Genomic DNA, 15,719 nt, shown 5'->3' with positions numbered 1-15,719 from the left:
CCATTCAGAAAAATACAGACTGCAGTGAAAAATTAAAACTCGGGTAGCCAAATATATCATATTGAGAAAATTTTCAAATTATCACTGCTGTCGTAAATAATGTAAATGGAAGTATAAAACGTGAATATATTACTAATATCAATTGTGTTAATCACTTCTTGGGAATTATGGATACATGTCCACTATCTTATTCACTATTGAAATTGATACATAAATCAATTTACTAACTATTCCATTGTTTAGAACATGATTTACATGAAAAATGTCCAGTCTCATTATGCTATTTTATATTTATAGTATATACTATGTTTCACTAAAATTAGGTAGTGAAGTTCTCTGAATGTAAAAGGGAAAGAAAAAGCTAGAATTGCGAGGGTCCAAAGGTGCATAAAATATGTGCTCAAGTTCTGTAGTGGTAACTGGTATAACAAACAACCCAATTCCGCGTACACAATCAACAGCAGCTGTTTTGCCAATTTCATTCCAAAATTAATTCTACATAAACAAGCTCATGCATAGTTGTTTCTACCAACCAAACCAACCTAAACTCCTGCTGTTATGTTTTTGTTTTATTCCAGTGTTCAAGTCATTTTCTTCATATCTACTCTCAACTGGACTTGTCATTATTCTGTCAGCATTGTCAACTGTCCACTCTGTAAACTCAGGTGTAGAAACTAACTCTTTTAAAGCTTTCCTTGTGAAGTCTTTGGTAAAAGTCTCCCATTCTTCCTTTGAAAAATGTTTCCTCTCAGGTGTCTTATGGTACGTCGAATAATAATCCTGCTCCTCAATCTGAGAATTTGAAGATGGAGTGTGAACGAAAGATGGCTCTGCACAAATAATTCAACAATCACACATGCAGAGATCAGCATAGTCAAGTTGAGCAGTTTAAACATAGAATCTGCAAGAAAAAAAAGATCTACAGGGAACAAAACTTTACAACAAACAATCTAAGGAGAAGACTCTACAGACTATAACTGTAACAAAGATGTGGGAAGAACAAGATCTGGATTGGGACATTTTAATATGTACCATATACTCGTGAACTAGGAGATGGAGTTTTCTTGGCTGCAGATAAAGATAAACCTACACCAGGAATTCATCAAAATTCAGATCAATAAAGTATGCTGCTTGAGGAAGTCTGCATATAGAAGACCTACAATAAATAGACTGCACAGCCAACAGAAATGTGAATGGCTATGCCACATCAATGCTAACATATAAATGAGTCAAAATCATAGATAAGAGGATGAAAACATATACGAGGTACATGATCATCTCACAGATGATGTGTTTTTCAGTGCATATGTGGGGCAACAAAGTGGGGATATAGGAGGATGAAACCATGTACCTGGCATCCGTGAACTTGGAGATGCTGTACTCCGGGGTGCAGTTACAGGTGTACCTACAGAAAGCATGCACAATTAGTCATTTGCAGAACAATATAGATTGACTTCAGCAATCTTGAAGTGGCACTGAATTCGATTCATACGATGAACATTTGCACATAAAATCTCAAAGACTGACGAGATTATAACAATGAGACAAGGATTAAAAATAGGATATGATAATGAAATTACTTACCAGCCATGCGTGAGCTATATGTACTCCATTTGAAGGCCGTACCTTGGGATCTTAATAGCTCAGCATCTTCTTTAGGAAACCGCCTAAGAAACTCAGGATGAGAATGATTTGGGGAGGAACTTTTAGCCCGTCTTGAAGTGTGCTGCTTGCTTCTTAAAAATAGGCCCCTGCAACAACAAAAGAAAGATCAACTCATATAACGACAAAATATAAAAAGCTGCAACTAGCAAAGAGGGTTATTCCTCTTGCTGATCACACATTTCTTTTAAGAAATAAACCCTAATTAAAATCACTGCAAACTTCGTACCAAAAGTTGTCAAGCTTCCATTAAATTATTCAATCCTTCAGATAATACCATGTCTCCGTTTAAATCTGGCCTAATGTTTTCTGTCCTAATGTTTTCAGTAGACTTATGCACCATGGCTTTCTCTTCCCAACATCATATGCATGATATCCCTAACAAATCAAGCTTTTGTAGAATAATAAAAATGGTGGCAAATGAAATTTCGATGCCGACAAAGACATTATAGGTCCTTGTATCTCAGTTTATACAAATATAAAGGCATTGGCACTCCACGCAATAACTAATTAGAACCCTTTTACTCTCTGATTACAAGCCTTTCTGTGTTCCTCGCTATCTTCCTAGGAAATTTTGTAGTGTGTATGTCAGCCGTAAATGAGCCCTACATGTAGAACAAATGTGATTCAGTATATATATCATTTTATTCAAGTTGTATGTGACACTTTAATACTGGCACCTGCTTCGGTTGATGGGAAATATTTTCCCATAAGCAACTCATCATTATTCTTGTACTTGGAAGCCATGTTTGCCAGCTATATTTCGCATATTCAGTATTTCAGTGTTTCTCACGTTGTTTCACCTCAGATTAGAATTTTAAAAGGGTACTTTGTGTCCACACAGCCATAACTTTCTTTAGACAAATCCACATTCAGTGAGACATAATTTTTTGGAGGACGGGAGATGAGGCTATCAAAAGTCAATATCCAACGAATTGGCACAGAAATTCTAGAAACTCATGTACATACAAGTTTTGGTTTGAATCAAGTCCTAAAAAATTGTCAAAAATAAGATGCCGCGCATATTTTTTCATTGTCATAACCAAATTCTAAGAGACCTGATTCATTACAATGATCACATTCGATGGAGTCACAAGTTGAAATTTCAGAGGTGTTCCACAGACAAACTAAATGCCAAAGCAATTTCCCTGACCATCCAAGAGCCCCATGACATGCCCAGTTTCTCAGAGTTATAGAAACTTGGAACCTTGCCATTTGAGTGCCCAATCAAACTTGGGGTCTTCAAGGTGCAACTGTGAGTTGAGTTCTTTGAAAAAATACACTCCAAGAAGGGAAACAGTTTTGAAATGTCAAATTAATATTTTTTATAATTTACTATTTTATTAATTTTAATTTATGCTCATCGTTCTCCAATCACAATATGACCCTCACATATGTTAGATGTCCACCACCTTAAAGACATGGCCTATGTCTACTATCTCAAATTGTGGGTAAAGCAGATTGGCAAAGCACTTGACATGGATGTCATTTCATTAGATGTGATTGACACCATGAGTCTATGGAGAGTGGAGGCACAGAGGCTTGTTATGGAAGAGGCACCTAGGTCGTTGGAGCAGGATGTCAATATGTCAGAAGAGGAGGATGAATAGGGAAATGTTGCACTTCCAATAGAGATACATTCGGAGGATGAGATTGAGAGTGCTGCATAGCCACCACCTCCACAAAGGCAATGGACAAGTAGAATAAGACATCCCACTTGGGCTTCCACCTTATCCCAAGCACCTTCGGTTGGAAACTATAACTAGTTTGGGACTTCATAACTGTCATTGTACTCATGTCATAGTGTATATCTTATGTTACAAGAAAAAGAAGAAAGAAAATTATTATTTTAAGCATGGGTTTTGTTACTGCTCAAACTAGCAAGGGTCCTAGGAAGGGATCCTATGGAGCTGCTACTTGGTCAAGTGGCAACAATGGAGCAATAGCCCACTATCACCTCAGCTATAGCTCCTTGCTCTTTATGGACTTTTACTGATAGGAGAATTGATATAAGAGGAATCACTAGGGTGATTAGATCAATAAATGGGTGGAGAGTGATCCCTAGAACATATTCACAAGAGAGACTCAATTGAATTGCTTACTTGTTCAAGAATCAAGGTGATGGGCTCTCTAGGAAGAGTTAAGAGGATGCTTAAGCCTAGGTTTGAGGAATATCCTTTGACAAGATGCTTCCTTGACCTGAGAATCATTGTGGAGAAATGCTTTCTATGCAATCCTTGTGGAATTTGAGTTATAAAGTTGTGGGACCACAAAGAACGAAAGTGGAACCAAACTAGGCCAAAGATGTGGAGTTCATCAACACTAGAGGGGCTTGACTTTTAGGTAGAAGAATAAGATCAAAGGACATATTCTCTTTTGAATTTTAAATGCAATGATCGAAGTAAGGACACTAGCCAAAATTAATCTAGGGAAAGAGATGGTCTTATGGCTAGGGATTAATATATCTCGGCATTCCACTGTCATATATGCCTCAAACTTGGAGGACCTCTTGAGAAAACCCCAGCAAAGTAGTGGACCAAAATGCAAGGGTTTTGACTAGCTAGAAAGGATTTCACTTGATGCCCTAGGTGACCTACTAGGGTTAGGCCTAAAATTGGAAGAAACGAGAAAAAGGGGTAATTTTGACCACCAAAGAGATGCGAGGATTAGTGCCCTGCTTCTTTGGCTTAATGGAGTCAAGATACACCTAGGTCGAGAATATTCATATGCTAAGGAGCCCTAGATGACTATTGCTAGCCTTTCAAGGTGCAACAACAAGGTCATTTAGATATTTATACTTCGAATTGCAAAGGAGATGAAACTTCAAGGGCTTTCAACCTATGAGGTGCCTCTCCGAACATTCAACCACTCCTTCAAAGATCAAAGCATGCATTAAATCCTAAGTCACAGGACACGTCCTCCAAGGTCCCGTGTCCCGTATTTTACGTGTCGGACACAAAAACAGCCCTAAAACGTGTCAAAAACGTTTTTCATCGTGTCTTGTAAAATGTAAAACGTATTCGTCGTTTTTCGTTGTGTCTTGCATTTGGAAAATGCGTATTCCGTTGATAGAAAACGTTGCCTGCATAAGCTGCAATTTTTTTGAAAGAAACAAATAATTTTTGAGTGGGGCAGCTTAATGATCAAGTCTAGGCCCTAGTATTGATATGCTATTCATGGTAATGTTAAATTCTTAAAGTAAAAGTGACATTCTCCTTAATCTTCATTTTCATCCTTTTACTTAAATTTTTAACATTACCATGAAATGACTCAGGATGTTTGAGAGTGGTTCCGGCCTTATTGGATTTCATATGGAGAAAGTAGAATTTTAGATTTCATTCAAAATGCAGCAGACTTATCATTTTTTCAGGATTTCAGGATTGGAAGATTGTAATGTTTCCAGGGGACACCACCTGCCCGGGCTACCCCTGCCACCAGTAGAGGACGTGGTCTACCTCCTATAGCTCCTACTTCTAGTTCTTCAACTTCTAGAGCATAGCAAACTCCACTGCCAACTCCACCAGCACCAGCATCTACATCTAGAGGGAAAGGGAAAGCTGTGGCATTTTCTCGCAAGAGGGGCAGAGGAAATCAATAGGATTAGACTTTAATTATTTTCTTATGTGCTTGTAAGTTGTACATGAACAATGAACATTGAATATTCAAGAATCAAGACCAAGCATATCACATTCTAATTTTTAAGTAGTAAATTTTGATTCTATTTATTTTTTTAAAGTGAACTATGAACTTTGAGAAGTAATTATATTTTAATTTGATTAGATAAGCTGCAACCTGCAATTTAATATGGATAAAAAACTATATTTCGGTATATATATATATATAAAACGGGTCCCCCATGTCCTTTTTCCAGGTCGCTGCGTTTCGTATTGAATACTTGTATTTACGTGTCCTCCGTGCCTCGTGTCCTCGTGTCATGTGACTTAGATTAAATCACTTATTCAAGGTTTCCAGAAGAATTTCGCATTACTTTAACCCATACAAGAATAATGATAACAATAACATGCATTAGACAACTAAGATAACAAGAATAGCATTAAAATTTCACTTACATGAGAGTTAGAGTATACCCATTCATCAACTTCACAATAGAAAGAAGCTCCAAAGGCAATAGCGAAAATCCAAACATCGTAGTGCATCCAGAAACTCCAAAAATTTTGTCCCAGAAACAAGTGCGAAAATCTCTCAAGAGATACTAATCCAATCCAAGTGATGATGAGAGGAATGAATGAGCCTCTCATCTCTTTATACAATCCATAAGGGGGTTCGAATAGCCTAATTAGCCTAATAATGCCCCAACTAATAAAATAATGTACAATAATGATATGACTCAGTGACAAGCCCACCAAGATAGCTCCAAAATAGAAAGATGAGCCTTTCAAGAGGGAAAAAATAGTAAACATAATGAGACATTGGGCCATTAAGAAGGCCTAATGGAGACCAAAGTGTGCCAAGGTGTGAGAATAGGCTCCAAACATAGTGAATAAAGGGTTGGGCCTTGGCCCCTTGATATCCAAGCAAGTCACATGTGGTGTCCACTATTTTAAGAAACAGTTGAATCGAAACCGAAATGGTTGAGCCATATCGAACCATTGCCTGGCCGGGTCGGCTCAGTGGCCAAAACGGTTCAACTGGCCGGGTTGTTACTGAGCCGGTGACCAACTCGGCCAACTGGTAACAACTCGGGCAGCTCACCCGAACCCGAGCTAACTCGGATGGCTCGGTCACCATGGCTAAATTGGGGCTTCAGGATTTTTTTGGGGGAAAAAAGGACCCCACAGCCAATTCTAATTTGGCTTAGGGTAATTTTGAGGTCCATTTACCTCTCCCAACCCTATAAAAGCTACCCAACCCCTCATTTCCTCAGAGCCATCTCATTGCATTTGTGTGAGAATTTGTAAAGAGTTTGTGAAGAGTTGTGGTGTTTGTTTTTGGAGCAGTAGTGAGGAGTCTTGGGCAAGCATTGGAGCAATAGTGAGGAGCTTCTTAGGAAGTCATTGGAGCAACATTGAGGAGTTGGTTTGTTGGACCAACATTGAGGAGGCGGTTTGTGCCTAGAGGTTTTTTTTTTCACTTCTAAAATTTGTTTTTTCTTATTTATTAATTTATGCAAATCTAGAAATTGAAAAAGAGTGTTTTTTGTAAAAAAAAAATGAACATTGAAGCAATGCTATTTTTTTGTTTTCATTTTCAGATCTTTTCTTTTCATTTCCAAGTCAAAAAATGGCTCCTAGAGTGAAATATGTTGCTTAAATACGTTGAAATGGTTGATAATCAAATGCATTGCAAATTTTTCCATAGAAAAATTAAGGAGGGTCATGGGGGCATTCATAGGCTGAAACAACACTTGGTAGGTATTAGAGGCCAAATTACTCCATGTGAATCACCACAAATTGGGGAGATTAGGAAGGAGTTGTTAAATAGCTTTGAGAAGTTTCAGGAAAAAAAGCTAGGCAAAAAGAAATAAAGGCTCAAATTGGGAGGAAGAAGAGTATACAACAAATGATGGCTACCAACCCCCATTTTGATTTTGAGGGCTCTTCTTCTATCCCTTGTACTGATGCATCCAACCCCTTCCACTATGTTCCTCCCTCTTTGTAGTCCATGCAAGAAAAAAAGGGTAAGAGTAAAATGCAAAGAAGGGTGATATTAATATCAAAAGTTATTTCACTGTCACACCCTCCTCTCCATCAGATGCACATGGTCCTCAAGCTAGTAGAACTTTGCAACCCACTTTAGATGACCATTGGAAGAAAGAATTGAGGTAGACTACGTGTGATTACATAGCTAAATGGTGGTATGATGTTGATATCCCCTTCAATGCTTCCTGTTCACCATATTATGAGCCTATGTTTGATGCCATATTTGCTACTGGAAAGGGCTTCAAAGGCCCTACTATGAATGAGTTAAGGGGGTCTCGTTTGTAGAAACAAATTTCCTCCATTGATGAAAATTTGAAAGATTTCAAAAACTCATGGGCAAAAGCAGGATGTACCATCATGTCAAATGGATGGACTGATCAAAGGAACCGTACCATCATAAACTTTCTTATATTTTTTCCACAGGGAACCATGTTTCTAAAATCAATTGATGCATATGATAAGGTGAAAGATGGACAATTGTTGTTTCAGCTATTGGATGAGGTTGTTGAGGAAGTGGGGGTGGCTAATGTTGTTCAACTCATCACAGATAATGCCTCTAACTATGTTCTTGTTGGTAAACTGTTAGAGGAAAAACACAAAACCATCTTTTGGACCCCATGTGTTGCACATTGCATAGACCTCATGCTAGAGGATATTGGCAAATTAGATTGGGTCAAGAACACTGTAGATCATGCCAAAAGCATAACAAAATGTATCTACAATCATTCATGGATTTTGAGCCCGATGAGGAGACACACAGGGGGCAGGGGTATTATTAGGCCTGCCATCACTAGATTTGCAACTCATTTTTTGACATTGCAATCTATGTTTTCACAACATATAAACTTGTAAAAGATGTTTTCCAGTGATGAATGCAATCAAAGCCAGTGGTCTCTGACACAAGAAGGCAAAGAATTGAAAAAGAAAGTTAATGAAGAAATATTTTGGAGAAAGGCAATAGAAATTGTGAAGGTTGTTGAGCCACAGGTTAAGGTGTTGCGGTTGGTGGATGGGGAAAGATTGGCTACGGGCTTCATTTATGAGGTTATGGATCAAGCAAAGGAGCAAATAAAGAGGGCATACAATGATAGAGTGGCTAAGTATGGGCCCATTTGGGCAATCATTGATGAAAGATGGAACAATCAACTCCATCGCCCTATACATGCAATTGGGTATTTTTTGAACCCAAGGTATCATTATAAAGCTCTGGAGGCATGAGCTTTGGGTGGGGAGGTTAGAGATGGATTGATTGACTGCGTTGATCACATGATCCCATTGGAGAGTGATCAGCTGGAGATACACCAACAGGTCACCTGTTTCAGCAAAGCCACAAGGACGTTTGGCAAGAACCTAGCAAAGATTGCAAGGGAAGCAGATGAGCCAAGTAAACAAAAATTTCAATTTTCAAATTCTTATTTTGTTAAATTGTTTATAATTTGAAAGTTGATTGTTGGATATAATTTGTTGAGCTAACTCTTTACACTACTATGTTTTTTGCAACACAATGGTGGGAGGCTTTTGGTAGCCATTATCCTCAATTGCAAAAGTTTGCAATTTGTATTTTGAGTCAAACTTGCAGTGCTACTGGGTGTGAGCGTAATTGGTTTGTCTTTGAGAGGATTCACACGAAGAAGAGAAACCGTTTGGATCAAAAACGGTTAAATGATCTAGTCTATGTCCAATACAACCTTCGGCTCAAACGCAACCAATTGTTGAACCAAAGACCTAATTCAGATCCCCCATTATGTTGGAAGATATTGATCCAACATCAAATTGGGTAGTGGAGAGTCATCCAACAGAGTTTGATTCTGATGAGGATCTTGATTTGGATTTACAGATGGAGGCATCACTTGAACAAAATGTTCAGTTGAATGCAAATCCATTGGTACCAGCCTCAGGCTCAGCCCCAAGTCCTCAAGTTGCAGGCGCTTCCTCTACTTAGCCATGATGGAAGCACATATCTCATCTATCTCAGCGTGCAACTGCTGCACAGCCTGCTAGTGCTACCATTTCTATAGTTGCAGTTGGAGATGATGATGAGGAAGAGCAATGGGTTTCCTTGTCTGACTCTGATTCAAAGTTTGAGACAGATGATGTTGCCTCCTCTAGCAGTTGCCAGTAGTACTAGTGACTAGTGATGTTTTACAGTTTACTTTTTTTGTAGAGACCATTTAGAGCCACCTTGGTTGTGTTTTTGTTTTGATCTCTATATCATATATGTATTGGACAGTGCACTGGGTATATAATGGATATATTCATGAGCCTACTTTGATTATATGTTGTCTTCTCTCTATATTCTAAAGCTTTGTGTTTGGAAACATGAACGAAAATCTTTAAAATTATGTTTTTTTATAAAAAAACAAATATTTAATGTATTTTTTACAATGACCGAGTCATTGAAATCAAACCAGCCAAGTCAATACCGAGTCGGCGTCGACCCTCGGCTATTTCCAAACCGAAGTCGAAGTTTTAAAACACTAGTCACAACTCTGAGACAAATGATCCGAGATGACTAGCTTTAATAAGTGATACAACCAGATTGTCCTCCAATCCGAGCTGTGCTTAACTCCAACAAGTCTGAGTTCTGGTTTGTCTAGAAGACTGCCACAAATCCAAATCTTACAACTGACTGAGCTAGTACAGGAGTATAGACCGAGGTTTAGGCTTCACAATAGTTCAAGGTGTTACAAATCCGAGGTCAATTTTTCAATAATTCAAAGCTCCTTTAGCAAGAAGGTTGCCTACTCCTGTAACCGATCCGAGAGAGCTGACCCAACAGATATTTTCCAAACAATGTTAAGTCTTCCACGGCATGTCGTTGTTATAGTCCAATCTTGAAAGAATATTTTGCCAAAACAATATTTTCTTGCTCCTCGGCCTCTTGTAGATATCTCTGAAATTGCTTGATCGAAAATAATGATTTGAAATGAAGGTCTGCAGTTATATTTATATGCATTTTGCTATGAAAATGAAGGGGTGTGTCTATTTGAGGTGAGGTCGACTTGTATGACAGAGTGTAGATCGACTTGCTGCTAGGAATAATTTCCTTAACTTAAAAATTCAATATCTCACAAACTATTGGGAGTTTCGAGGCAAGTAAGGGCTCATTAGAAAGGAAAAAATATATTCTATAAAGATGGTATAGGAATCATTTTGGAAGGATGCCTCTAAGGTGGTAAAAAATATTTTTCTTTGTGACTGTCCTTAATTTTTGTGCATAAGAAGTTTGGGACAACATGGCTTCTCCATTGTTTCATCATTGGATCATAGTCATAAATCATAGGATCATAAGGTCATCATGTAGGAGGCAGTATCCATGTCATCGTGGTAATGTCACCATATATGTCATCATGATAGTGCAGTTATTAACCATATGCAGCATTCATCAATTTGTTAGAGCAAGGGCTAGATCATCACAAGGAGAGCTTCTTCATCAAGAGTCATTATGAGCATCAATAAGAAGGACTTCTTCATCAAGAGTAAGGACATCATCATGATTTCTAGCGCTTCTTCATCAAAAGCAAGGATACAAGAGCTTATAGTGTCTTCATGGTTAGTTCAAGGACATCTAGGACATTATGCATAATAGGCATCTAGGACAAGACTTCTTCTTAATGGCTTGACATCATAATGGCATCATTAATAGCTTGACATCTTCATTAATGGCATCCTTATCAAACAAGAGCTATGACATCATCATCTAGAACCAGGCATCTCCAGCGTATTTTCCATCTCATCCAATGCCATATTGATATCTATGACAACCTTGATTAATGATCTCCCCCTTTGTCATTGATGGCAATATTCTTGCCCTTCCAACATTCTCTCCCCCTTTGACATCAATGGAAAATGGGGTGCCCAAGTACTCCCCTTGTCAAGCTACTTCTTTTCTTCATGAATAGTAGTTCTTCATAGGTATGTTACTCCCCTGTCATGGTGCTCTTCCTTTTAGCAATGTGGTCCATGATAGATGTGTTTGCATTTCTTCATGTGATGAACCAACTCCCCCTGTTTGCATAAACTCCTCTAGCTCAAGAAAGATTACTTGCTCAGTCATCAAATGGAAGAGATCTTCAACAATAGTCCATCGGATGAATAAGGGATCATGTCCTTCAATGGAGTTGCTCCCAAGAGATGATCTATCAAAGGATGATTGTCCATGTGTGACTTATCAAGGATTTCATAGGGGCCCATTCATGGATAGCTTCTGCAAGAACGCTTAAGAATCACAAACTCCCCCTAACTGTATGCATGGTACTTTTTTGGCAGAGTCTAACCATCAAATACTTGGGATATCACATCTTGATGTCTTCATCAAATCAACAACATGTGTTGTTGGATAGAGTGTCCAAGAGACTTTTGCATCCAATTTGCTTCTTTCTCCATATTTGTGTAACTTTATTTTTTGGCTTGGTTGTCATGGTTCTAGCTTGTGTAGGGAGCCAAGTCAAGATACAATCACGTGCCATATGTCCAATGTTATGGCAATTGAAGTACTTTTTTATGAATGTGTAATCATGACTTCTTCTTGCAAAATTCCTTCTAGGAGATTGATGGGGACCATTATATTTGTCTTTGTGATATGCCCTACAATCTTTTGCCATGTGCCCAAAGTAAATACAAAAATAACAATAACTAAGAAATATACTTTGATACCTGGGAGATGAAGATTTCCTTGATGTGCTTCTGAAGTCTTTTTGCCTTGGGATTCTTTGATGATATTCATTGCCTTTTGTATTCTTGATGCCATCTGCAAATCTCCTTGGAGTAGGATTTCTTCCATAGTTGTCTTGACTCGTCTCCTTGCCATTGTTGGAACTGGGAGCATCAACATTTCTTTCTGGCTTCCTCACATCCTAGTTGTTTGAAGCATTATCATTCTTACTTGAGGATTCACCCGCATAGCCAAGACCTGATTTATCAAGGGGAGACCTTTGATGACTTAGGATGTCATCTAGGGTTTGAGAACTTTTCAAGTTCTTATTCAGCAAGTCAACTTCCTTTTTAAGAAAGACAATTTCTTCCTTCATTTTCTTGCATTCTTCATCCTCCTTTGATAGTATGATCTCCATTTCTTCCTTCATCTTGGTTGCTTCACATGATTGGGCCTTAAGAGAAGTGATTTTTGATCTTAACTTGGTGATGTCATCATCCTTTTCTTCTAGTTGGCATGTCATGGTGTTTCTCTCCTTTTCTGCTTCATCAACTTGTCCTTCTATGAATGTTAAAGCTTCCATCACCTTCTCAGCTTCTTGTACTTGTTTCCTTGCTTCTTCTAGTTGAGATGTAAGGGAGGAGACCTCTTCCTTGTATTGACCAAACTCTACTTCAAGTTTGTTCAAGCTCTTGAGTCATTGTTCAAGGTGGCTTGAGAAAGTTTCTTCCCTTTTCTTTGCCTTTATCCAATTGATTTTTCATGGATATAACTTCTTCATGATGCTTTCTTTTGTTTTGATGAAATTCCTCCTCAAGTTTGGTGAGCTCCTCATCTCTTTCTTGTACTTGAAGCTTGAAAAGGTCAACTTTCTTCCTTGTCTTGTCCTGGTCACCATCTTACACTTTCTTCTTAAGTTCCTCATTTTCCTTTTTCAAACTGTTAATCTCTTCCATAGCAGCTATAAATTTAGTCAAGAGATCTTCTTCAAAGTCTTCTTTGCTTTCTTCTTCTTCTAGGTCTTCTTTAGCCTTGATGTCATCATTCTTATTTTCAACTTCCTTGATGGGTTTTGGATTTCCTTCTTGCTTTCCATCATCTTCTTGACTAGAGGTCATGGTCAATGCTCCTTTTGAGTGAAGGTCATGAAGTTTGTCCCATATATCTTTTGCTGACGAATGTTTTTCCAAATTGGCCTTTATAGAATTTGGTAGCCCATTCAAAATTGCCTTCATTGCTCTTGTATTGTACTCCTTGGATTCTTTGTTCATCATGTTATCAGTAATCACTGATTCACATACTTCGACGCCTTGTGCCATTAAGAAATTTCTTATTCTTACCTTCCATACATCAAAGTTTCCATTGAACAACGGAACCTTTCCAATTTGATTGTCTTCAATTTTCACGATTGAGGAAAAGACATCTTTAGGAGGATTGAAGGCTTTCTTCTTTAGCTTTGCCATTTGTGTTCTAAGGATCTACTTTCAAGTTGTTAGGCTTTGAGAGAAGGTATTGGCTCTGATACTAATTGTTGGAAATACTGAACTGGGGGGTGAATTAGTGTTTCTTTTCAATTGTTATTTTTACCAGTTAGATCACTTATATTTAGAACACAAAATGAACGATAAAAATAAATGCTTTTATAAATTTCTTCTTTATAATAAATCAAGTACGATATATGTAGTGCTCCAACCCTAGATGAAGAGACTGATCTTCAATTCCCTAGGCTCCAACCTGTAATGTGCCAAGCACCAACTTGGACTTTCCAAGGCACCAACCTTGTCAATTTTGAGGCACCAACCTCAAGGGGTCCAACCCTATATCCGGTTCAGGCTTCGACCTAGTTTCTTGAGGACTTTGATCCTCTAGGGCTCCAACCCTATCATCCAAGGCACCAACCTTGTCTTTTCGAGACTCCAACCTCTTGGGCTCCAACCCTTGCTTTACTTCATCAAGATATATTTTGGTTATACTTCACGGCTCCCAATGTCTTCTTCAACGAGCCTTGTCAATCTTGGCTTAGTCTTCACTTTGGTCTCTGTTATCACTCCTCCGGATCTCCAAGGCTGAGGAAAAGTCCAGTTGAGGTAACCACGGACCAATCTTTTGACTTGATAGCTAGCCCTACCAAGCCAGAGAGGGCTCTCTCTAAAGAATCACAACTAGGAGGGCTGGATGGATTAGGGTTTTAAGCTAGGTATAAAGTGAAGAGGTTGTTTTGATTTGATTTGATGGTGTTGTTGGATGAAGATTAGGTCAAAGAGACTAGGTCAGGGCAAATGAGGGTATGATTGCAGACATCTGATGGAGCAAGGTAGGTAGGCACTCAAACACTTTAAGGTTCTAAAATGAGATGGATAAGACCGGTGAGGTGCTAGAAAGAGTAAGACAAACATGTATTCTTTCTAAACTGAAGAAACTGGATAAATTATGAAGATTTTCCCAAAACAGAGCATATAAGATGTATTCTTCTCATCAACTTGAAAATCAACATATCATAGAAATGAAGTGAAATATGGGAGTACAAAACATTCAAACATATGCAACATAAGAAGAAACTAAGTCAAAATTCCATACCACAAGTATTCCATCAAAATAGTTGCAACTCATTCATTAAATTCTGCCAAATACTGATTACACTAGTGTCTTTGATCAATAGCCAAACATCCAATTGATTCCAACCCTTCTCTATGGTGAAGAAAGGGACTAAATAGACATGAAAACCACTTCCCCTCATCCTTAGGGGTCGAATCCATGAGGTGAGGAAGATATTACACAAAAATCTGAACTGATAGCTAACTTGTAGGATGGTCCAAGTGACTCATTCCTATCTTAAGTGAATTGATTCATTACACCTCATCTGCTTGATTTACCTAATGCATTTACCCTAGGTAATAGTAAAAACATGAGAATTACATCCAATTTAATCATTTACATAGGTAAAATCATCATTTGCCAAGGTGAAAATCAAAACAGGAGAGAAACTCAGAAAATTGGAGAAGATTGTCAAACACGCCCTCTCTTTGTCAAACGCGCCCTCCAAGTTCAAGACTGCTTTTGGGTGCCTTCCTGGTGTCCAAATTTGCTCCAAGATGGCTTGTTTGAAAGCCCTTCAAGTCTACTTTCTAGACATGTCTTCAGTTTTCAAATTGGAGCTCATTTGCCTTGTCAAAAACTCAATCTCCCAAGACTGGTAAACGTGCAGCGCCCAAGCCAAAAATGAGGCAGAAAGGTGGTTTTTTGGTGGTTTTTGACCTTTTTGATTGACCTGTTTGTCTCCAAATGCCTAGCAAATGCACAAGGTGCATGTCCTCATCACTCTGAATCCAATGATGCTGACCTTTTGCTCATTAGATGCCCCAAAAAAGAACGCAACACCCTAGGTGTTGCGGGTTTGACCTTTTCACTGTGCTAAAAAATGCCTCAAAAAACACAGTAATTCACAACTTGCAAAAATTTGCTCAAAATGTGTCAAAATTGGTGGGATGATGGCTAATCATGTGTTTGAGGCATGGAGTGATGCCTCGGCAAGAATGTCTAGCCTCTTTTTCTCCTCTTGCTTGGTCAAGGCTTCAATCTTTGCATGGGCTCTTTTGAGCTTGCCTCTTGCAATTTTGTTTCTTATGGCATAATACTTTGCCATCCTCTGAATATCATTGTCCTTTTTGGCCTTGTCTAAGAGTTTCTCAAGATGACCGTTTACACTCTCGAGCCAATACTCCTGGTTCTGATTCATCATTTTG

The 15,719-nt window shown here is 38.4% G+C and overlaps 1 protein-coding gene across 2 annotated transcripts in view; it reads right to left on the bottom strand.

The window, feature by feature from the left end:
* Positions 1-203: 203 nt before the first annotated feature.
* The window catches only part of LOC149244545 (uncharacterized), a 317,274-nt gene continuing 301,758 nt past the window's right edge, over positions 204-15,719 (bottom strand). Inside the window, exons 9-12 of one of the 2 annotated variants that reach the window (XM_089374884.1) lie at positions 1,585-1,751; positions 1,352-1,405; positions 1,033-1,086; positions 204-830 (exon numbers count right to left, since the gene is read on the bottom strand). In XM_089374884.1, coding sequence (XP_089231010.1) covers positions 526-830; positions 1,033-1,086; positions 1,352-1,405; positions 1,585-1,751 — 580 coding nt within the window. In that variant the 3' untranslated portion in view covers positions 204-525. The remainder of the gene's footprint in view (positions 831-1,032; positions 1,087-1,351; positions 1,406-1,584; positions 1,752-15,719) is intronic. The other variant, XM_089374885.1, reaches the window with a different exon arrangement.

Source organism: Pinus tabuliformis, chromosome 8 (genome assembly GCF_031772625.1).
Source record: "Pinus tabuliformis cultivar Carrire ecotype Pingquan chromosome 8, CPIR1, whole genome shotgun sequence".
NCBI classification, from domain to species: Eukaryota; Viridiplantae; Streptophyta; class Pinopsida; order Pinales; family Pinaceae; genus Pinus; species Pinus tabuliformis.
This window is presented reverse-complemented; position numbering and strand designations above follow the sequence as displayed.